We start from the raw sequence: 23,540 nt of genomic DNA, 5'->3' as shown, positions 1-23,540 counted from the left end.
TTTAGAACTTTGCAACAGGTTTTTATTTTTGCTTTATATCTAGTACAGTGTTTGAAACCTAAAGAAATACATTTTCTCTTCAAATTTGGATGTGTATATAAATATCATTTGTCTGGACTCAGCACACTCAATGCCATGGTTTCTTGGCCTATATCTGCTCTGAAATCATCAAGCTTTGTCTGTCTACCCAGGGGCCCTGAGAACATGAAAAACAATAGCTAGAGTTTATAGTTCTTAAAAGCAAAATAAATTTGGAGGGAAAAACCAGTGAGGAAACAGGTTTGATTCACCTTCCAAGGGTCTGTAGCTGGGAACCCAAGATGTTTTTGAGGGACATCTGCTCTGTCTTGGGTCACTGGGACCTCACACCTTATTTGCTTCCTTAGTGGTCCAACCAACGGCAATTCCCACAAAAACTGGCTGAAAGAGCCAATACCCAACTCCAAGGCTTGAGGATTGTCACCATGGCAGTTTTCTCTTCCCAAACCCAGAGGCTGAACATCTGACCTCGGTAGGGATGCAGGGCTTGAGTTTAGCAGAGGGGATCAGGTATGTGCTAATGTGCACAGCAGCAGTCAGGCTGGCCCAGAAATAATAAGGTGGGCCCAAACACACTACACAAGCCTTCTTCCTGGGGTGTTCTAGGTCCAAAATCTAATGGTGCTTCTTCTCACTCATAGCCAGGTTTGCTTCTGAACATAGCCCAGGCCTGATGCAAAATGCCCTCTCAGAGGAAAACTAACAGCTTTCATTTACAGACTTATTTGGTTTGTACTGACCTCAAAATTCTTCCCTTACCATGGTCTTCATCTGGGGGTGGGGCTAGGGAACAGTCAATGGGATGACTGAATCCTTTATGAAGGCCTTGGCCAAAGAACAGCTATTGCCTACTACATGGATCCCCGCAGGGCCCAATTCTCAGCTTGCTGGCTTAACAAAAAAATACAAAAGTTGAGACAGAAAAAATACTGGACAAGATTGGTCTAAAACGTGCAATCCTAAAACAGCTGTGGAAGAAACCTACTCTGAGCAGTTTCTCAAGTCTCACATGTACTTGTTTCTAGGATAGTCCTACCTGGAAGATGTTGCTAGCCTTTCCTATGGTTGTCAGCCTTTCCTATGGTTCGTGCCCTGAGCCTTGCACCCCTCCCCAGCCTGCCAAGGAGGCCCCCGGCCAGCACCCTGTGGGTCCCTGTAGTGCCTGCAGAGACCTGCAGAATCTGGCTCCCTGCCTTCAACTGAGAATCCAGAACCGAAGCCCAAATGATGTATCTACTGAGGAATATTCAAGATGATGGACACCAAACCAAGTGAGTCTTGGGGAGGAGAGACGTGGCCTGAACAAATGAGCTGAGAGGCCTTCAAAGAAGCGGGTGTGTGGGAGGAGGAAGTATTGATAGGCATTCATCTCCTTCCCTTCTATTTTGCTAGAAATAGGTAAGTCTATTATAGAGTGTAGGGGGAAGGCAGGCAGACATGAGAAAATGGAAGTCCAGTTTATTCTGCTAGAGTTTTCAGATTAAACTGGTCTGGCTTGAGGGAAATGGGAAGTCAGTGCCTGAGAGCCTTTTGCTCTTCCCTGACTAAGCATGGTAGCAGCTATAATCTGTGTAGTTCAGCTTTAAAAAACAGGGCTGTTGGAAAGTCTTCCAAGGGAAAAGAGAATGGAGTAGATCTAGGGGTTCTAGGTGAAGGGGAACACAAAGGGTCCCTGAAAGCTGAAGTCTTCTACATCTGTTCCGTGGGAGGGTCCTCTGTACCCACTGCCTGAAGTAACCAGGCTGGCCCGGTGAGGATGGAACCTGTGTAGTTCTAACAAGGTTGCAGCCAATACCAAGGCCAGCCAGTCACTGGGGATAGCTCAGTCTTCTAAGACCAGAGGTCCTGTTAATACTAGTGAAGATGGGTGGGTGTGGGATGTCCAGAAGGGCTGGCAAACACGAATAGCTGTTCAAAACAGTACTTGAACACTTTAGCTAAGAAAACGGTTCCTTGTCCCCTTAATCCACACCTGAACATCACCAACCCACCAGAGATCTTAAAATGCAAATAACCATGTGCGAAAACATTAACCTTTCAAATACACGTCTTCTCAGGCTATTCCCTACAGCAGGCTGGGGAGCCCCTCTATCCCTGTAACATCCATTCAGAAATCTGTCAGAAAGCACTGCCTTCACCTGGGCCAGGGTCTGCAGTCCATATGGGGGCTGTCCACGAAGAGCAGCTGTCAAGCCTGGGCTATAAAGAAACAATATTTTGCTTCCCAAGATGAACAAAGGAGAGGGGGACACAAAAGATGATGTTACCATCTCGGGGGGCTGGAAGAACTTCACCTGTTAACTAAAAGGGGGGGTCAGAGGAATATAATGGGAAAACATAGTCTGAGGAAGACACTAAACAAAGGAAAGCTCCTAGAGGCCATGTTTATCTGATGAGAAATATGTCCTCCTGTGCCCCGGGAGACACTTCAGCCTTTGGAGTCCTTGGAGAAAGCAGCCTTCAAGCAGTAACTGATAATCAGAAGAGTCTTCTATTTAGTACATGGCCAAGATCTGAAGCAAAAGTAGCAACAGTTGGGGAAGGCAGGATGTGTACGTCTCACACAGATGTGTAAGAATTTGGCCCCAATGTCAGGGACTTAACTATTGCTAGAGATATAAGTAGTAGTACTTACTCAAATGCTCTGGCTGTTGGACAAGGTCAAGGGGTGGGGGGTGACTTTCTTTTGAACTGTAGGAGTAATGGAGTCAGCAGGCCAAGTGAAAAGGGTCCTGCCCCTTGCCTACCAGGGAGAGTGGGGCTTGGTAATTATCATGCCCAAACTGAAAGTAGCATCTGACTCACTCAGGTGGTATGGCACTGGTATCACTTTTCAGTGATAACCACTAATCAACAACCATTTTTCTTTCTCAGAAAATGCCTCTGGAGTTGGATCTCAATACTTGAAAAAGAGGACAGATTCAAAACCAATGGGCAAAAGGACCTGAACCTTTTATCTGTAAGCAGAGTGACACAGATTTCACCTGAGCCAGAGGTGGGAGATGCAGGAATGGGAGCAAGAATGGCACTGTTTCTGGGGAAGGGAAAATACAGCTTGGACAAGGGCATCTCTAACTGATCTCTGTGGGGAAAACAGCGACAGGGCAGTGTGTGCCTTCAGCCCCACCACTGGCCTACACCTAGCCAACAGCTTCCTCCACTCACCCCATCAGCTGGGCTTTACTTCATTACTGTATAATCCGTTGACACACACAGGCAAGCCAGTGAGGGGAACGGCAAGGCATTGGGATTCTAAGTGTCACAGGAAGGGCAATATCCAAACCATGTACAGGGTTCCCAATCCAGGAAGATATCAGTCACTCTCAAAAAAGTCCTGAGGCTGCTGTATTTCTGTAGTAAGAAAGGCAGCCACCTGTGATAACTTACGTGGACAAGGGCATTTGAGACTGAATCTGAGGAGGCAGACTGCTGTCTTGGTTTCCTGATGCGAGCAGGATGTTCAGCAGTAAGGACTAGAGTGGTAGACTTCACCAGGCCCTGGAGCCCTTGCCCCCTTTAGCTACTGGGACAATCAGACCAGGTTGACCTGCGATATAAAGGCTCCAGAGCTAAGGGTTTGTCCAGGTGGTGGCCCGGAACCCAAGCAGAGAGACGGATCAAGGTCAGGCTTCCTGAGCAAAAGAGCTTCCATATCTCTTTTTGGTCTTCCTCACGGTATCCTACTTACAGAAGTTAGAAACAGTTCTTCCTCTTGAGACCAATTAAGATTGACCTACCTAATATATAGCATATAAAAAAATACAGAACTTTTTGACATTCTCTCCTTTGGAAGTAAAATATACATGATCCATCTATGGAAGAGGAAGAAGAAGAAAGGCCAAAGGCAAGGATCCCCTGGCTATCCCAATACATGACACTCTCACTCCAACCTCCTCTGCAACTTATGGGTCACCGGAGCAAGGACTTTCTCCTCAGGAGAAAGCAAGGACCACAGCCCTCTGTCGCGTGCTTAGGAGAAAATACAGCTACCTCAGAGGTTCATTTCTACTCTGAGGGGAATTTTCAAGTAAACAAATGAAGTCAGGTCGCACCACTGGAAGGTGGGTAGGAAACATAGGATCAGTAGCGACACATGGGAAGCCCTGTCTCAAGGCCTGTGCTCCTCCTCGCTCACTCCCACTGGTGTACATGCCCCAGGAGAGTGAAGGGGATCTCCCAAACTAAAGAGGTCTGGGCAAGGGGTCAGAGGGAGGGAGGGGCCTTTTGTCTCATGGTGACCTCCCCCTCAGTCTCTAGTCCCAGACAATGCTGGCAGCTGGGTTTCCTAATACCAGGAACTCATGGCTCTGGGAAAGAGCAATCTTAATACAAGAAAAAATGTGCAAAAGAAAAAATTAAATAACTCAATCCAAGCATACAAGATTAATATTCTGTCAGAGCAAGAACACTTTGTTCTGGATTTCTCCCCTCCCTTCCCACCCCCCCACCTCTGGAATATTCCATCTGCTCAAGTACCCAAGATAAGAGTTACACAGATCAGGGCAGAGGACTGGGAAGGATGAAGGAAGATAATAGGGAAGGAAGTCACCACTAAAGAAGAAAAAAATAAAAATAAAAAGGTGCAAAATTGGTTACCTCAGTCCTCCTTTGTCTACCCCTGGGCTCCTGGGTTAAAGACATATGTGCAGCCAAAATATAGTGTAAGGAAGAAAAACCCAACACGTCCCCTTCTTGTCACAAAACCCAAACGTGAGCCTCAGATGGTTCTGTCTGTCCAGAGGGTGCTCCCTCCAGGGAAGGGGTCGGAGCAGGTCAAGAGCACAGTTTCCAGGGCAGCAGAGGTGTGTGGTGGCTGACGGTGGGGGGGCTGGTTTCCCGCCCACCAGAGGGCTGCTTTTCCGCTGGTTGGTGGTGCTTCCCATCGCCTCCCCTCCCTGGAGGCAGACATTATAGCTGGAAGCCCTCCATGGGGGCCTCAGGCTGCTGGAAGATGAACTGCTGTTGCGTCTCATCCACTTGGGGAGCCAGGCTGCTATCATCATCTTCTACGCCAAAGTAGTGCTCGATGAGGTCAAAGGCCTTCTGGTAGATCTCCTGGTTCTCATGGCTCTGGAGGAACTCAATTTTATCCAAGCCTATGGTGGCAAGAAGGAAGCAGGAAGAAGAATGAACTTGGAGTGTTTTACTATGGGTCCATAAAACATGAATGTATTTTTCCTTCCCTGAGGTATATTAGCATTTATAAACACAAGTAATATGATCAGGTCTCTCTTTGATCTGAAAGAGGAGAGCTGAGATCTTTACTTAAAATTACATAACCCCAAAGGAAAACAACTAAAATGTCAGTTATTAATCGGTGGTTTAACCTGGACGAATTATTAACCATTTCGAATCTCTTGCAGATGAGCAGTGAGTCAATCCAGTACCCCTAACAGAACTTGCCAAGGAAACCATAGACAAAGCAAAAAGATAACCTGTAGAATGGAAGAAAATATTTGCAACTGATACAACTGACAAGCGCTTAATTTCTAAAACATATTAACAGCTCACATAGCTCAATAAGAACAACAAAAAACCTAACCCAAACAAAAAATGAGCAGAAGACTTACAGAGATATTTCTCCAAAGACATATACGTGGCCAAGAGGCACATGAGTAAGATGCTCAACATCACTAATTATTAGGGAAATGGAAATCAAAACTATAATGAGGATATCACTTCACACCAGTCAGAATAGCCATCATCAAAAAGTCTACAAGGGAATTACCTGGAAGTCCAATGGTTAAGACTGAGCGGTTTCACTACCATTGCCTTGAGTTCAGTCCCTGGTCAGGGAACTAAAATCCCGCAAGCCAAAAGGTATGACAAATAAAAAACCAAAAACAAACCAAAAGTCTACAAATACTAAATGCTGGAGAGGGTGTGGAGAAAAGGGAACCCTCCTGTACTGTTGGTGGGAATGTAAACTGGTATAGTCACTATGGAGGTTCCTTGAAAAACTAAAAATAGATCTATCATATGATTCAGTGATCCCACTCCTGGGCATATATCTGAAGAAAACTACTTTGAAAAGATATATACACCCCAATGTTCATAGCAGCACTATTTACTATGGCCAAGACATGGAAGCAACCGGAGTGTCCATCAACAGATGAATGGGTCAAGAAGACGTGGTGTACATTTACAGTGGAAAATTACTCAGCCACAAGTAAGAATAAAATAATGCCATTTGCAGCAACATGGATGGACCCAGACATAATCATACTAAGTAAAGTAAATCAGACAAAGACAATTATCATATGATATCACATGGGGAATCTAAAAAAAACCAATAGAAGCGAACTTATTTATAAAACAAAAAGAGACTCACAGACATAGAACACAAACTTATGGCTAACAAAGGGGGAAAGGTGGAGAGGGATAATTATGAGTTTGGGATTAGCAGATATGGTTAACAAAGGGGGAAAGGTGGAGAGGGATAATTATGAGTTTGGGATTAGCAGATACAAACTGTGTTTGTATGTGTGTGTGTGTGTGTGCACACGCGCGCGTGCGCGAGTGTGAGTTGCTCAGTTGCATCCCACTCTTTTAATATACTCCTCTGTCCACAGAATTTTCCAGGCAAGAATACTGGAGTGGGTTGCCATTTCCTCCTCCAGGGGCTCTTTATGATCCAGGGATCAAACCCGCATCTCTTGTGTTGGCAGGAGGATTCTTTACCACTGTGCCACCTGGGAAGCCTTAGACACAAACTACTATTAACAAAATAGATGAACAACAAGGGCCTCCTGCACAGCACAGAGAACTTAACCTAATATCTTGTAATAACCGTGTTTATAATGGAAAAACAAAAGAAAGGAACTTGCTAGAAACTCAGCTGAAAACATGTCTTTCAGCTCCTTATCCTATTATCAATTCTGGAGCTTTATTTTTGCGTCTGTATCATAACCTACTTACCGGGTACAGCCTATCAGAAAGAGAACAGATCTCTTGCTCCTCAGAAGAAATGGAACTTGTGGGACAAAACTCTGCATTCAATGGTGACCACAAACTCTCACATACATATACTACTTCAGAGGTTCTGAACTAGAACTTATGGTTCTGAATTCTACTTACGGCAGACATGAGTTTATGGGGAGGGCACATACCGTAGGCTTCCTCGATGAGGCCGCAGTAGGGGTTGACCCCCGAGCCGCTGCGCTTGCCCTCTTGCTCTCCAAGCCGAAGGATGTTCTCCAGTCCATTGAGGGCCACCTGCACGATCTTTGAATCCATCACAGTCAGCAGGTCGCACAGGGGTTTGATGCAGCCCAGGGAGACCAGGTACCTGAAGGGCAGAGACCAGGTAAGTTCTAAATCAAGAGAAGAAAAGGGGGGTGCCAGACTGGTGCTCTGGGGTCCCTGGGTCTCCTTCACACACATCAATGCTCTCAGCAATTCACTCTGCCTGAGCCCTCATAAACACACAGGCTTTATCTCAGTCTCTTCACCCCCTCAATACTACTGGTTTAGTTCATTTCCATGTAGAAGGCTGCCACAGATTCCTCCTCCTGGTCTCTAATGTGTCCCTAGAGCAGTACTATCTACTCTGAAACATCATTTCCCTGCTTAAAATTTTCACAGTCCAAGCTCTACTCTCAATACAATCAGGCTCCTAAGCCTTTTCAGTTAGCTTCATCTCACATTATTCCCTTCCAAGAATACTACATTCCAGTCAAACATGTAAAGGTCTCTAGGTTTCTGATTTTTGTACTTTTACTTACGCTTTTTCCTGTCCAAAATGCCATTCACAACCCTGTATCCTCAAAAGCTTAATTAACTCAATGGCTATCCTTTTCTCCTAAGGTTTTATAATATGCTGAATATACTCCCCCTTCCTAAGCTATAAGCTGAAGGCAAGGCACTTCTCTAATTCCCACCACTCCAACTCAAGTTCATAATGGAAAGCAGAATCAAAGAGCATCTTCACACAAAATAGCTTTCCTATTTACTTATTTCCTATTTACCCAAGTAAATAGGAAACTGCTCTGAATGAGCCATCACATGGTGCCCTTTCATTTGTATGAGTAATTGTGAATTATATAGATTTAAATTCTCTTGTGGGTAGAAAGAGGCAGAGGAGAGACGAATGTTTGTGTCTTAAGTGTCCATTCTCTAGGAGGGAAAAGAGGCTACACTCTATCAGCTTATCAGTTAAACCCTATGAACAGGGGCAGACCTATCCCAGCAAAGGCAATTTAGAGATCATATGTAACATAAGCTGAGAGGTAGAATACACATATCACTCAATGCGAAGGACTATGGTACCTGATTTGTTCAGGGGTTCCTCCTGATGTGGCATTGGTGATGGCCCAGGCTGCCTCTTTCCTTGTACGGAACTCTGCTTTCTGAAGAATTTCAATCAATACAGGGAAGATGTTTGCATCTATGACAGCCTGAGAAGAATTGGGGGTTCGGGGGTGGGATATGGGGGAAAAAAGTCACTTCAAGGAGAATAAGCAAATCTAGAACACAAATCAGCTAAGATTTAGACACACTCCCCTTCCTCAAAGTTCTCCTTTGTCCTTCCCATATACGTAAGGTGGTGCAGAAGAAACTGGCTTCTGCTCCACAGAATCTTTGACCAATAGCATACATTGATCCCAATTTCAAAAGAGAAGTTTTTTCGTCTAGAAGGCAATATCCCACAAAGTCTCATGATCCCAGGCCTTTCTACCACCGCTCCCCAACCTCCCAACTGCTTGTTCTACCTGTATCTGAGCCCTGTTGCCAGCAGTGATATTTGAAATGGTCCAACAAGCTTCCTTTCGGATTGACTCCTTGGAGCTGCTCAGGAGGTGGAGGAGGCAAGGGAGGGCTGAACAGTTAAGAATGACCTAGAACATCAAAAGTATAGGCAACAAAAGGCAAATTAAGATAAACTGGACTTAATCAAAATTTAAAACTTTTGTGCACTGAAAGACATCTTTCAACAGAGTGAATTACACAAGTCACAGAATGGGATAAAGTATATTCAAATCATATATCTGATAAAGATGAATATTCAGAATTAAAATGGGCAAAGGATGTAAATAAGCATTTCTCCAAAGAAAATAGGCAGGGGGCCATAAAGCACATCAAAAGATGCCAGACACCATTAATCATTAAGGAAATGCAAATCAAAACCTCAGTGAGACACAACTTCATACTCCTTAGGACAGTTATTCTATTTTTCTGGCTGGGCTGGGTCTTCACTGTGACGTGCAGGCTTAGTTGCCCCACAGCATGTGGGATCTTAGTTCCCCAACCAGGGATCGAACCCAAGTCCCCTGCATTAGAAGGTGGGTTCTTAACCCCCAGACCCCAGGGAAGTCTCTAGGATAGCTATTCTTTAAAAATCCAGGCAATATAATTGTTGGTAAAGATGTGGAGAAATTGGAACCTGGTACATATCTGGTGGGAATGTAAAATGGTATAGCCATTGTGCTAAACAGTATGGTGGTTCCTCAAAATTTTTAACATAAAATTACCCCATGACCTAGTAATTCCACCTCTAGGTATATATCCCAAAGAACTGCAAACAGGGACTCAAACAGAGATTTGTATGCCAATATTCGATGCAACATTACTCACACTAGCCAAAAGGTGCAAGCAACCCAAATGACTATCAACAGATGAATGAATAAACCAAATGTGGCACATGTGTACCAAGGAATATTATTCAGCCACCGAAAGGAATGAAGGTGTGACATACTAAAATATGTTTGAAAACATGCTAAGTAAAATAAGTTGAAACAAAAGAACAAATATATATGGTTTGGCTTATGTGAGGTTCCTAGAGAAGTCAAACTCCCAAGAGACAGAAAGTAATGTAGTAGTTACCAGGGGATGAGGGGAGGGGGAAATGGGAAGTTATTTAAAGAGCACACAGTTTCAATTCCGAATGATGCAAAAGTTGTGGAGATGGATGGTCACGATAGTTAAATAACAATGTAAATGCACTTAATGGCACTGAACTATACTTAAAAACAGGATATTTTAAGTTATGAATACTTGTTTACAAGGCGTGCTCACACACACAAAATAAGAATGACCTAGACAGTGAGTGTGGGCTTGAGTGAGATTGCTCACCTCATTTTGATATTTGTTAAGAATCCCACAGAATTATGCAGACTACTGAAGATTCAAAGATTAACCAGCTCTGCAGCTGTGTTTAGAGAAACCTTGCATACTGCGCCCTCTATGGAGGCATTACTACCAGAGGACTGACATGAGATTAACCACGGGATCCTAGAGGTTTAGTTAGGAAGCAGGGGTGAGGGTCCATAGATTTTAGTGTTTCAAAGGTACCGTAACAGAAAAGCTGTTAACAATTACTTTACAATGTCCCAGGTAGTAAGTCAAGTATTTCCATTTAGTTTTTTGTTCAATAGCACCCAATGGATAATGACTTGCTTCCAATTTATATAAAAAATGAAGGCAACCAAATTGCCCATAAATCATACAGAAAGTGGCAGAGTTGGAATTTTTCCTTCAAGTCTATGCTTTCTCTCCTAGATCACACTGCCTCCCACCAGGACTAAAGTCTATGGAAGGAAAGGATTTTGTCCACAGACAGCTCTCCTCTTTCTCCTTACCTGGGTCTGGATGTCATCCCCGGTGACGATATTACCCACAGCTCTCAGAGCAGGAGAAGCCACTTTGTTATCGTTGTGCCTACAGAGGAGGGCGATCTGGTCAGTAAAGGGCCAGCACCAAGCTTTCAGCTCTGCTGACCACCAAGGCCTGTAGCACTCATGGGTCCAGACCTTTGCTCAGGGCAGCAGACTGCCAACTGCAGTTCTCAGCTTGGAATCTGTACCCTTTCTAACTGGGATCACTCACATGAGGAGCTCGACCAATCTTCGGCAGACTCCAGAGTCTATGACTGCCTGGATCTTCTCATTGGGGCCATCAGATAGATAAGAGAGGGCCCAGCAAGCATCTGCCAGCAAGTCTGAGTCGCTGCTGAAGAGTAGGCGAGACAGCACAGGCAAACAGGGGGAGACCTATTAGAAGCAGAGAGAGAGGGATTCATAGGGGGACAGGGTTACATCAGCTCTACCACTAAGCCTAACATGTCCAAGCCCTCCTCTACTGAGTAAGTCTAAGACCCAGAGATTTCTACTACATTAAGTCATCAGGCCCCCATTTTCACTTTACCACCCCGGCACAGGAGATCACCTACTTCACTGATGACTGCCTCTTTCAGTTTCCCATGGGTCGAGACTCCAAGGGTTCCCCAAAGACTTGAAAACTCCCATGTCAAAATTCCTCCATATGAAGGAACCTGCTATTACTCAGGAACTGGTAAGAAGCTCTCTTACCTTTGCAAACTCTGGGGGTGGGTTCTTCCCTCGGCAGAGGTTTGACAGGGCCCAGACTGCGTTCCGGGTCATCGTCAGTCGTGTGGACTTGGTAAGGAGTCTGAAGGAGACAGAAAAGCCAGATCCTGAGCAATGATGCCCTCTGCATAGAGCTGTTGTGTATGAACCCCAGGAGCATGCCCAACCAGACCCCTACGACTCTAGCTGCCTCACTGTCTTTCCCTACCCATAATTTAAGGGAGTTAGTTTGGTCCAGGAGGCCAACCTACATCTTCATAGGGGATTAGGACCATCTGTGGTTGGTAAGCCCATAGTGAATAAGGACAGAGAGCTGGACCCTGAATAAGCATGCTAAATGAAGTTTTAGTGTGAGGGCTTTAGCTGTGCAGTACGGATTGACTTTCTGTGACAGGCCCACAAAGAGTTCTAATAGTAGCTCACGAGGTTGTGACTTCTGAAGAAAAACTCCTCCCTCTGCTTTGGTTTAGATGTAGCTCTACTTTAAGGGCATGGAGGAAGGGATGGGAGAATCCATATAACCCTGCATGGGGTCTTAGATCTGTGGTTTACAACAGAGCTCTCCAATGTACCTATGCATAAACTCATAGAAAATCAATGCACTTTGCAGAGAAAGTTAGGTTTTTCCAGATGGGCTACTCCTTCCTCTCTCCTCTGGCTCAGCAGTGAGCCAAGTAAGACGAACAGGAGATTCTACAGTGCTCTGAAGCGAGAAGTACAAGACACAGGCCAGCTGCACAATCTTCTCTCAAAAGATAACCTTTCACCCTGTCAATCAGAATGCACTTCTAGCATTTTGGGATATGCTCATCAACTTAAGGTAAACTGTCCCCCAAAGATCTGCTACATGGTTGCCCTAGAGATGCCCCAGGTGCAGATGACAGCAATTACTCACGTTAACAAAGGATTGAGGATGGAACAGTTCAACACGTAATCTCGGCAAACGGAGCTGTCTCCAGCTATGTTTCCCAGTGCCCAGACTGCCTAAAAAAGGGAGGATGGAACTGTCACCCACAGAACCTACCGGCTTCTGTGAGTACTTTATACTCACAACTACAGAGTGACACACGGCAGTGACCAGGACGAACATGCCATCAAGGTCTGAGACACACCAAGTAAGCTCAGGTCCCCTCCTTGTTGACATCCTTATTGAGTGCTTGCTCTATGAGGACTTTTCCTCTGAGAATTCCTGCGTTTGGGGGGTGGGGTGGGGGGGGAAAGCAGGCTGCCACTGTATTGCAACCAGAGAAGCCAAACCAAAACCTCCTCATCCTCACCTCCTCATCTCTCATAAAAGGAGAAAACGATGGGAAACTTGCATTCTTGTAGCCTCATAGGACCAACCCTATATGTATCAATAGAGGAAAAATCCCCAGGACCACTCCACTTCTAGTCAACCAGTAAAACTCCAGCGGAAGAAATGGAAGCAGGGTTTTTATGATCCACAGATGTTAAGAAATGGGTACTGTGGTGTCTTTATCCCAGCGCCACCTCTGACACCCGGCATGTGGAGTTTTCTTCTACATCAATTTTCTCTGGGCATGTCACCTTCCCAGTACAGTGAGTGTTCACCAACCCAGACGTTCTTTTCAAGATTTTTTTATAACCCAATTTTTACCCCCTCTAACATTCCTAGGGAGGTTGGGGAGGAGGGGTGGGAAGAGTGGGGGTGGAGTGGGGCTGAAAGTTCCTATTCTCTAATCCCTAATTTGGTCTTTCTGATGATTAGTCCTCCCTTCCTGAAGTTATCTAGGATCCCACCCTGAGTCATCTCATTAGCACACACTCAGGTGCTCTTTAGGGATAACAGAAAAAAATCACTAAGAAAATCCCAAGGTTTTTAGGAGCTCTTTGCTCTTAGCCTCTTAACTGGGGATAAAGACAAAACACATTTTTTATTATACCACTGACATCATCAAGAATTAAGTCAAATTTGGGTATTACCTGTTCCTGTACATCCTCAAAGTCTGAGTTAAGCAGCTCTATAAAAATGGGGACGGCCCCTGCTTCAATGACAATTTTGGTCTGCTGAGAGGTTCCAGAGGCAATGTTTGTTAGAGCCCAGGCAGCTTCAAACTGAAAGTGAGATTAAAGTCATGACTGAGAGGTCATTCCAGACAGAGCAGCCTTGCCTACCAGCTGGCTCAGGACAGTTAAGTCTCCTGCCCCTGACTTGGGAAAAAAACAACCACCACCACACAAGCCTTTCCCTCTTCTCCCTGAAATGAGAGGAAGAATTACTGGCAGTGACATAATGGGAAGACAGACATAGGCTTCCCAGGTCCCGGGTCTAGTCCTGCACTATTACAGCCCCCTGGAGTCCCTGGGCAAGCCGGGCTTTGTTTTTGTTTTTCCTAGAGGCAGAGAGGAAGAGAGGCCGAAAAAGTTAGGAGAAGGAGAAAGAATGAAAGAAGACTCATGAAGAGGAGTGAAACCTGGGAGCAACACCAAATCTTTACTACTCCCCCGCCACCTCAGTTGGTGGTGGTGTTGAGTCACTAAGTCATGTCCGACATTTCTGCAACCCCATAGACTGAAGCCTGCCAGGATCCTCTGTCCATGGGGATTTCTCAGACAATAATACTGGAGTGGGTTGTGGTAAGCCATGTTTTATTTCCTGAACTTCACTTTATTCATTTCTGAAACCAGGATAAAAGTGAGATGGGTCTCTCAAGGATCCTTTCAGCCAAGTTTTAATAAGTTCTAGTAGACTGGCCCATTACTCATTTGTGAGAAGAGAGACCCAGAGAAGCAAGGTGCTTCACTCCAGATTTAGAAATGGACTAGAATGTTTTAAGTATGTATATGTATATATACATACACACACACATATATATATATATTCTATATTACAACCTCTGAATAATGAATCTGTCATATTCTGCTACCTTTCCTTTGAGACTGTTTTAGGGAAGAATTTGTGGCTCTCTTACTTGAGGCCAAGCCCTCTGAGGATACAGCATCTCCTCAAATGTTTCATCTTCAGAGATGTGTCTGCAGAAGCATGCCATAGCATTTTCTTGGCAAAAGGGCGTTCATCTGCCACCTCACCACCCTGGGCCTCACCTGTAATGTACAATTCTCATTTCTCTTCAGAAACTCCACAAACCGATCCACCACTCCTGGAGTGTTGATAACTTCGTCTATTGGAGGACTGGGCTCTGGGAGAGGGACAAAGGAAAGACAGGAGAAAAAGTCAGAAGGGTTGGCTGATGCATTCACTGGGTTCAGTCCACCATCCTTCCTAAATACTCCTGACCATCCTTATAAACACTCCCAAGCTTCCTTCTGGTGAGGTAGTTTTAACAACAGCAGGTCATTTTTGAACTGTATCAAATGGTTGAGAATCAAAAAAGTAAAGCCAATCCCAATTTAAGTATGCTCACCTTTGGCTTTCTAAATCTAAGCAAGTAAATAACCCTACTTACCTAAGCAAGCAAGAAAGTTAGGGAGAGATTACCAAAGTAGGTGCAACGCTAGTCTAAACACTTCCCTTCTAAGATCAGCATTCTTTTCTTGGGAGGAAGAAAAGTCCTCCCAAGGTTAAAGGACAAAAGTCCTTGGGAGAAAAGAAAATATTTTCCCCATCATACGTCAAATTTTTACTGAGCAAAAAAATGTGTTCCAGACGTGGTTCTGGGTACCAAGAATACAACAGTGAACAAAACCAAAAGTCTCTGTCCTCAAGGAGCTTATATCCTAGTGAGAAGAAATACTGTTATGTTTGAAGGTAATAAGTATAATAGGAAATAAAACAGGGCAAGGTAAGGAGATTAAAAATGCAGCAGGGGGTGGGGGAGCTGCAATTTTAGGTAGGGTGTCAGGGTAGGCTTGGCTGAGAAAGGTAGGCGCTAACCACAGAAATGAAGCAGCGTCACACAGACTGTTCTTCTTTAGTTGCTGAATCGTGTCTGACTCTTTTGCAACCCCATGGAATGTAGCCTGCCAGGCTCCTCTGTCTATGGGATTTTCCAGGCTAGAAGAATACTAGAGTGGGTTGCTATTTCCTTCTCCAGGGGATCTTCCCGACCCAGCGATCGAACCGCTTCTCCTGCATTGGCAGATGGACTCTTTACCACTGAGCCACCAGGGAAGCCCTGTTACACAGATATCTGCAACTAAAGGGTATCAAGCAGAAGGAATAGCCCATGCAAAGGTAAGAATGTGTCTGGCTTGTCCAAGGATGCCACAGCCAGCGGGGCTAGAGCAGAATGAGTGAAGCATAGTAGCTGATGAGGTCAGTGAGAGGAAACGAGGCTAAGTCATGCAGGGCCTCTCTGGGGAAGTCTAGGCTTTGTACCTTTGGAGAGCAGTTTCCGGAATTTCTGTGTGGTTGCTAACTGCAGGTCAGGATCATCAGAAAAGAGCATCTCCACCATCTCTCTTGTGATCACACTCTCCTAGGACATAAAACAGGTTCATGATTTTGCAAACCAACACCCAGATATAAGCCCATAATCCTGTTTGGCATCCTGCTTTCTAAAGATTTGAGGGCGGGGCTTCCCTGGTGGTCCAGTGGTTGAGAATCTGCCTGTCAGTGCAGGAGACATGGGTTCAGCCCCTGGTCTGGGAAGAGCCCACATGCAGAGGAGTAATTAAGCCCATATGCCATACCTACTGAGCTTGTGCTCCTAGAGCCCAAACACTGTAACAAGAGAAGCTACTGAAATGAGACGTTCTTGTACCCCAACCAGAGAGTAGCTGTCACTAGAGAAAAGTTTGCACGTAGCAATGAAGACCCAGCAAAAGAAAAAAAGACTTGAGGGCAAGAGGAAGGCACAACAGCAGGCTCAGATGTTTAATCCATAGCTGCTTCAAGTTGGAACATTTAGAAGTGATTCTTAACCTCTGAGGCAACTGAAAGCTCCTCTTAAATGTTTCCTCTGATGTTTTCACCAGAGACAAATCCCTGTTGACTCTTTAAGATGACTGGGTATTAGGTTGGTGCAAAATGATTACTGTTTTGCACTGTTGAACTTTGCTGCCTGATATTGGAATACATTCTTAAATAAACGTGGTTATGTTATACATCACTTTAATGTGCATTTATCACTTTGTTTTTTTGCTAATGACTTATTCAGTTCAGTTCAGTCGCTCAGTCATGTCCAACTCTTTGCGACCCCATGGACCGCAGCAGGCCAGGCCTCCCTGTCCATCATCAGCTCCCATTTTATTACTTGCTGTTTATTTTATATTTATTTTAGACTAGAGAAATGATGTTAGGCAAAAAGCAAATTTGAGCGATTTTCCTATTCGAGTTCAAAATGGGTCGTAAAGTGGTGGAGACAACTTGTAACATCAACAACGCATTTGGCCCAGGAACTGCTAATGAATGTACAGTGCAGTGGGTTCAAGAAGTTCTGCATCCTGGTACCCGCCAGAAGCGTCCACATCACCATCGCCTTCTCTCCTTTATTGCTGTTAATGACAATAAGATGACCGACTCTACTATTTGAAAACTATTTTTATGTAATTAATGTATGCTTTCTTGTTTATAAATGCCTGATTTTTTTTTTTAAAGAATATTTGCAAAGGAAACGAGAACCTTGAAGATAAGGAGCACAGTGGCCAGCCATCGGAAGTTGACAACACCAATCAAGAGGATCATTGAAACTTATTCTCCTAAATCTAACTACATGAGAAGTTGGTGAAGAACTCAATGTTGACCACTTTATGGTCATCTGGCATTTGAAGCAAATTGGAAAGGTGAAAAAACACAGTAAGTGGGTGCCTCAAATAAAAAGGATCGTTGTTTGGAAGTGTCATCTCTTATTATACGCAACAACAATGAATCATTTCTTCATTGGATTGTGATGTGCGACAAAAAGTGGATTTTCAACTGGTGATGACCAGATCGGTGGCTGGACCGTGAATAAGCTTCCAAAGCATTTCCCAAAGCCAACTTACACCAAAAAAGGATTGTGGTCACTGTTTGATGGTCTGTTACCTGTCTTATCAACTATAGCTTTCTGAATCCAGGTGAAACCGTGACACCTGAGAAGTATGCTCAGCAAATAGATGAGATGCACTGAAAACTACAATGCCTGCAGCAGGGACTGGTCAACAAAACGGCCCAATTCTTCTCCATGACAATGCCTGACTGAATGTTGTACAACTAATGCTTCAAAAGGTGAACTAATTGAGTTACGAAGTTTTGCCTCATCTGCCATGTTCACCTGACCTCTCACTGACTACCACTTCTTCAGGCATCTCTTTTCCTAGGGAAAATGCTTCCACAACCAGCAGGAAGCAGAGAATGCTTTCTAAGAGTTTGCTGAATCCTGAAGCACAGATTTTTATGCTACAGGGAAAAAAAACTTATTTCTTGTTGGCAAAAATGAATTGATTGTAATGGCTCTTGTTTTGATTAATAAAGATGTGTTTGAGCCTAGCTACAATGATTTAAAATTCATGATCTGAAACCATAATTACATTCGCACTAGCCTAATACAAAAGGGCCCATGGAATAGAGAGATTAGCATGATTGTTGATAAAGCTACTAGATGATATGAACTGCTCAATTTCTGTTCTGTAGAAGCAAGTACTTCTCAAGCTTGCCTGAAGCACGTGCAAGGGTCTTACCCCAGTGGTAGAGCTCACATAGGAGTCCATGAGAAGACTATCGAACATGGCGGCTTCTTCATTGATCAGCTCCACATTTCTCCGTTTAAAAAGCTGAAAGGAAAGAGAAGAAATGGGGTACAGAAACAAGGAACAAAGAATGATCTTATGTTAAATTACGGCATGACTGTCAAGGAAATGCTAGTGTATGAGAAAATGCCAAACTTGATCTATTGATATGGAAAGATATTCAAGGGCTTTACTTTCTATGTTACATCTATTGTTTATATTTTTGGAGAACATTTTTATAAGCAAATCTTTTAAAATTTCTGTGCCCTTTGTATAAAAGGGCACAAATATACATATATATAATATATATATATATATACACACACCCTATATATACCCTATACACACACACACACATATATATATGCCCTTATACACATATATAAAAAAGGCTTCAAAGAAGAGAAATAAGGGTGGGCAAAAGCAGGTTAGCATCCAGACCTGGGCAAGGAACCGATTTGCCGGTGATGCATGGCAGAGTGCAGATGATGAAGCATAAACACAGTCTCAGTTCTAGAGAGACTTACAAAGAATGGACTCAGGAAAAAGAAGGCAGCCCAGAATGGTTGACAAACTTCTTAAAAGGCCAGTTTTGAGACTGGGCCTTGGAAGCCAGACCTAACAGTGACTACTGAGTAAAAACAAGGGGTTAGCGCTAGAAAGTTATATTGAAGACAATTAAAATGACCCAAATTGTACGAAATTATGGAAAAGGAATAAGGGACAGCTCTTTCTCAAAGCTTCCAACATTTCTTCACAACAAATGAAACTGGGTGAGTGGCCCACAGAGCTAAGCTACCTTCCCAAGGGGAAAGTGAGAATGTAAGGTGGAGGCCAACCATGGTGGCTGAACCACCTCCCTAAAGAGCACATTTGAGAACACTCAGGTTAACGCACTTGTTGCTCCCGTTTCTGCTTCCGGAGCTGAATGCCCTCTTCCTCTCTTCTTCGCCTCATTTCCTCAGGGTTTAGGGCATTGTTCTTGTAACTCTTCATTCGATAATTGTCTTTCCCTGGGCTCGCCATGGTCTCTGGAAGAAGGGAAGATACACACACACTGGCAAAGGCTCTTAAAGGACAGCATTTTCTGCTCACTGGCTTCTTTCCCCACCCACCCTCCCCCACTCAGGGGGAATCACAGCTTCCCAGCGAAGCCTGATAATCTCAATAACTGCCCCCCGCCCCCCCCAGATCTCTATTACCACCCCATAACAACAACACAGTTTCCTTTAATCGTAACAAGTTCATTAAATAAGTGCTGTTATAGCAATTGATACAAGCTTAGTAGTTAAAAGGCGTAGGCCCTGGAGGCAGATTGTATGGATTCAAATACCAGCTCTTCCTTTTTTAAATTTGTTTACTTATTTGGCTGCCCCAGGTCTTAGCTGCAGCATGTGGGATCTAGGTCCCTGATCAGGGATAGAACCCGGGCCCCCTGCCCTGGGAGCATGAAGTCTTTAGTCACTGGACCACCAGGGAAGTCCCAACACTGACTCTACTTGTTAGCTGTGCAACCTTCAGTAAGTTTTTTTTTAACCTCTGTGCCTCAGGAGCTCATCTTTTAAAACACAGAGTTGTTAGAAGGATTGTATAGCTTAACATATGTGAAGTACTACTTAGACTAAGAAGGAAATGGCAACCTATTTCAGTATTCTTCCCTGGAAGATCCCACAGACAGAGGAGCCTAGCTGGCTACAGTCCATGGGGCCACAAAAGATTTGGACACAACTCAGTAATTGAACAACTACTGAGAACAACACTAGGCATATGGTAAATGCTCACAAGCTATGATCACTTCCATAACACGAGAAAAGTTATATGACTTGCTAAATAAGTGCAAATATATTTAACCTAGCAAGGTAAAATACAGTGTACCCAATTCAGTGGAATACCATGTATTTTTTTTTAAGTAACTCATATGGTCACCCTTCTATTTTTCAAAGACATTTAAAATTTTATTCTGTAATACTTGCTACATACAAAAAAGATGAAACATGTTAAGTTACCAAGCAAAATAATACAATGAGCATCTGTCAACTCACCACTAAATCCAAGAACTAGATTAATATACCTGAATCTAGTAGTAAGGTTTCTCCCTATCATTTCAACTCCAGCCAAAAGAAAACTGATATTATGAATTGTCATTATCTTTGCTTTCATTTTTATGAACCACATATATGTACACCCCTAAATACTGCATCATACTGTGTTCAGTCTACTGAGAATTATACCCCCTCCACTGGATTTCTAAGATTTACCCATGTTATTGAATGAAGCCTTATCTCATTAATTTTTCCTATGTTATATTATTTCACTGTATAAACACATCATCATTTGCATTTCCCCAATGACTAGTGATGTTAAGCATCTTTTTCATGAACTTGTTGGCCATTTATATGTTTGCTTTGGAAAAGTGTGTATTCAGGTCCTTTGCCCATTTTTATTTGCAATATTTGTGTTTGTTTGCTATTGAGTTGTAAGAGTCCCTTATGTTGTTGTTGCTATGGAGTTTCTCAGTTGTGTCTGACAAAGAGTGACCCCACGGACTGCAGCACACCAGACTTCCCTGTCCTTCACTATTTCTTGGAGTTTGCTCAAACTCATGTCCATTGGTTCAGTGGTGGTTGATTTGGAGATGGTCATATGGCATCACCAAGTACCTTATATATTTTGGATATTAATCCCTTGTCAGATGTATAGTTAGGAAATATTTTCTCCCACAGGTTGCCTTTTCATTTTGTTGACCATTTCTCTCTTTTTGTTTGACTCTGCAAAAATCAGAAGGCACTAACAGATAGCCACCAGATCCCCATGATGCCCTGAGTGACAATAAGTTAGCCTAGATAAATGACAAGCTAAAATCCCACTACTTAAGGCTCTAAGCAGTGAGAGAAGCAGCCATCAAATGCTGACCTTTTTTTTTGGACTGTGCAGAAGCTTTTACATTTTCTAGTTTAAGCTTTCTAGTTTATGGGTCCTATTTGTTTATTTCTGCTTTTGCTGCTTGTGCTTTGGTGTTATATCACCCTCCACCCCCCGAAAAAATCATTGCCAAGACTAAGGTCTTTTTTCCTGTGTCTTCTTAAAGAAATTTTAACAGTTTCAGGTGTTACCATCAAGTCTTACGTCATCAGATAAGTACCATGTTGCTTTCCAAAGTGATGCCAATTCATATTAGCTTAGGAATACACAACGAGCTCCCACTGATACTTATCCTATTACTCAGAACTGTCACTATTGCCAATCTACTGCATATAATGTACTGCACTAGGATAAAGATTTGCATTTACTTAATAGGGTTATTAGATTTTATGTTAATTAGCCATGTTTCCCTTTCTGTGAAAAATGTCTGTTTATGGTACATCAAATATTTTTCCATTGAATTACTTGTCCTTTTCTTATTGATTTATAGTTCTTAAGATATTCTAGTTATTAACTATTTGTTGATTATTTGTATTACAAATATTTTCTAGTATCTTTTCACTTTTTTCAATTTTCACTTTATGGAGTTCTTTAACAAGTTCTTAACTATAATGTAAGTTTTGCTTTAATACTTAGCTCTTTCTGTGTGTCTTGTTTAATAAATCCTTTAATGCTCCCAAGGTCAGAAAGATACCCTGTCATGTCTTCTGAAAGTTTTAAGGCTTGCCCTTTACACGCCAGTGATTCATTTGCCTGAAATTTAACTAACTGTATATAAGCCTTAGGAAGCTAACATAAAATCTGAACATTAATGACTTACATACACAGGTTAGGGGAAAAAAAGTAGAAAGGAGAGAGAAATCATACAGTAGAGAGAATCAACAAGGGCAAAACTTGGATCTTTCAAAAGACTAAAAATAGTCAAGTCTCTGGTTAGATCTCTCAGGAACAAAAGAGGGCACAAATTTTAGAAATGAAAAAAAAAATAACTACAGGTAACTAAAAAGATTTTTAAAAAAGGGAATATGAACAACTTTATGCTAACTTGCTTTAAAAGACAAATTCCTAGAATAGTGTAACTTGCTAAAAGTGACTCAGAATATCTAACTAGCCTTATAACCATTAAATATACTGAATCAGCACTAAAGAATATTTCTACAAAGAAAACGCCAGGTCTAAGTGGTTTTATAAGTGATATTAAAAAAAAAATTTTTTTTTTTTTTGGCTGCAATATACAGCTTCTAGGATTTAAGTTCCCTGACTAGGAATCAAATCCAGGCCTTTGGCAATGAGAGCTCAGAGTCCTAAGCACTGGACCACTAGGGAATTCGAGGTTTACCAATTTTTAAAATAAGTTGTTTCACTCTTACACATACTTCCTTCTGGAAGAAGGACATTCTTTTGATAACAATACCAAAGAAGGATAATATGAGAGAAGGTCCTATAATTTTCCTGTATCACTTATGAACAAGGATGTGCATGCTCAGTTGCTTAGTCATGTCTGAGGCTACAAAAATTCCAAATAATACTAGCACAAGGTGGGGAGAGGGCCCCTAGGGGAGGGCCGAGCCCGGGGAGTAGTTAGGACAGGGCCCTGAGTGAGATCTGGCCTCATGTGGCCCCTTAACCGCATCCTGCTTACCTGGGAGGCCCTGAGCAAGAACCCAGGTTATATCAAGCTGCGCAAGATCCGGGCAGCCCAGAACATCTCCAAGACGATCGCCACCTCACAGAATCGTATCTATCTCACTGCTGACAACCTCGTGCTCAACCTACAGGATCAAAGTTTCACCCGGGGAAGTGACAGTCTCATCAAGGGTAAGAAATGAGCCTGGTGACCAAGAACTCTGCCTCCAGGGAGGAAGTGGATCTGTTTCTGCCCTGGTGTTTGAGGAGTCACCCTGGGGCCCACCCCACCCCCACCCCGCTATCGTGAGATGGTCCCTCTGCATCGCTCCTCCCAGCCCTTCTGATGAACAAGGACCGACCACTTCTGGGGCAATGACTTTCCTCCCTGTGTTGGCCAGGGGTGTTGGGACAGTGTGATTTCTCAGTGATTTGCTACGGTGTTGATTCCTCCCTCGTGGTCCGGAGGCGATAACCACCACCCCAGGAATTCTCAATAAATTTTTATTACTGAAAAAAAAAAAAAAAAAAAAAAATTAGGAGTCTGGGATTAACATATATACACGACCATATATAAGGTATGTAAACAACAAGGAACTACTGTATAGCACAGGGAACTACACTCGATATCCTGTGAAACTTATAATGTAACCTGTAATGGAAAAGAATCTGAGGGACTTCCCTGGGGGTCCAGTGTTGGGGGCTCCACACTTCGACTACAGGGGACATGGGTTCAGTCTCTGGCTGGGGAACTAAGATCCCACATGCTACATGGTGCAGCCAAAAAAAAAAAAAAAAAAAAAATCTGAGAAGAATACACACACACACATATGCACAAACACACATATGCACACACACACATATATAAATGAATCATTCTTCTGTACACTTGAAACTAAAACACTGTAAATTAACTATACTTCAGCAAAAAATAAAATTAAAAAGGATAATGAAATAACATCATTAATTATACTTTAAACTTTTTCAGACAAACAAAAG

General features: G+C 43.1%; 1 protein-coding gene and 1 non-coding gene across 4 annotated transcripts in view; both read right to left on the bottom strand.

The window, feature by feature from the left end:
* The window catches only part of KPNA6 (karyopherin subunit alpha 6), a 53,380-nt gene continuing 29,840 nt past the window's right edge, over positions 1-23,540 (bottom strand). For 2 of the 3 annotated variants that reach the window (XM_065930289.1, XM_065930291.1), the window contains exons 2-14: positions 18,891-19,024; positions 17,946-18,038; positions 15,664-15,763; positions 14,430-14,524; positions 13,308-13,439; positions 12,259-12,347; positions 11,346-11,445; positions 10,864-11,027; positions 10,617-10,695; positions 8,751-8,876; positions 8,308-8,435; positions 7,149-7,327; positions 1-5,135 (exon numbers count right to left, since the gene is read on the bottom strand). In XM_065930289.1, coding sequence (XP_065786361.1) covers positions 4,948-5,135; positions 7,149-7,327; positions 8,308-8,435; positions 8,751-8,876; positions 10,617-10,695; positions 10,864-11,027; positions 11,346-11,445; positions 12,259-12,347; positions 13,308-13,439; positions 14,430-14,524; positions 15,664-15,763; positions 17,946-18,038; positions 18,891-19,024 — 1,607 coding nt within the window. In that variant the 3' untranslated portion in view covers positions 1-4,947. Of the gene's footprint in view, positions 5,136-7,148; positions 7,328-8,307; positions 8,436-8,750; positions 8,877-10,616; positions 10,696-10,863; positions 11,028-11,345; positions 11,446-12,258; positions 12,348-13,307; positions 13,440-14,429; positions 14,525-15,663; positions 15,764-17,945; positions 18,039-18,890; positions 19,025-22,557; positions 22,832-23,540 lie in introns of those variants that run through there. The other variant, XM_065930290.1, reaches the window with a different exon arrangement.
* On the bottom strand, positions 20,750-20,897 carry LOC136165864 (small nucleolar RNA SNORA79). Its single transcript, XR_010662828.1, has one exon. It is a non-coding gene; the product is annotated as a small nucleolar RNA SNORA79 (small nucleolar RNA).

The sequence above is a fragment of the Muntiacus reevesi genome, chromosome 3 (genome assembly GCF_963930625.1).
Source record: "Muntiacus reevesi chromosome 3, mMunRee1.1, whole genome shotgun sequence".
NCBI classification, from domain to species: Eukaryota; Metazoa; Chordata; class Mammalia; order Artiodactyla; family Cervidae; genus Muntiacus; species Muntiacus reevesi.
Note: the sequence above shows the minus strand (reverse complement) of the source record. Positions and strands in the feature narration are given on the sequence as shown.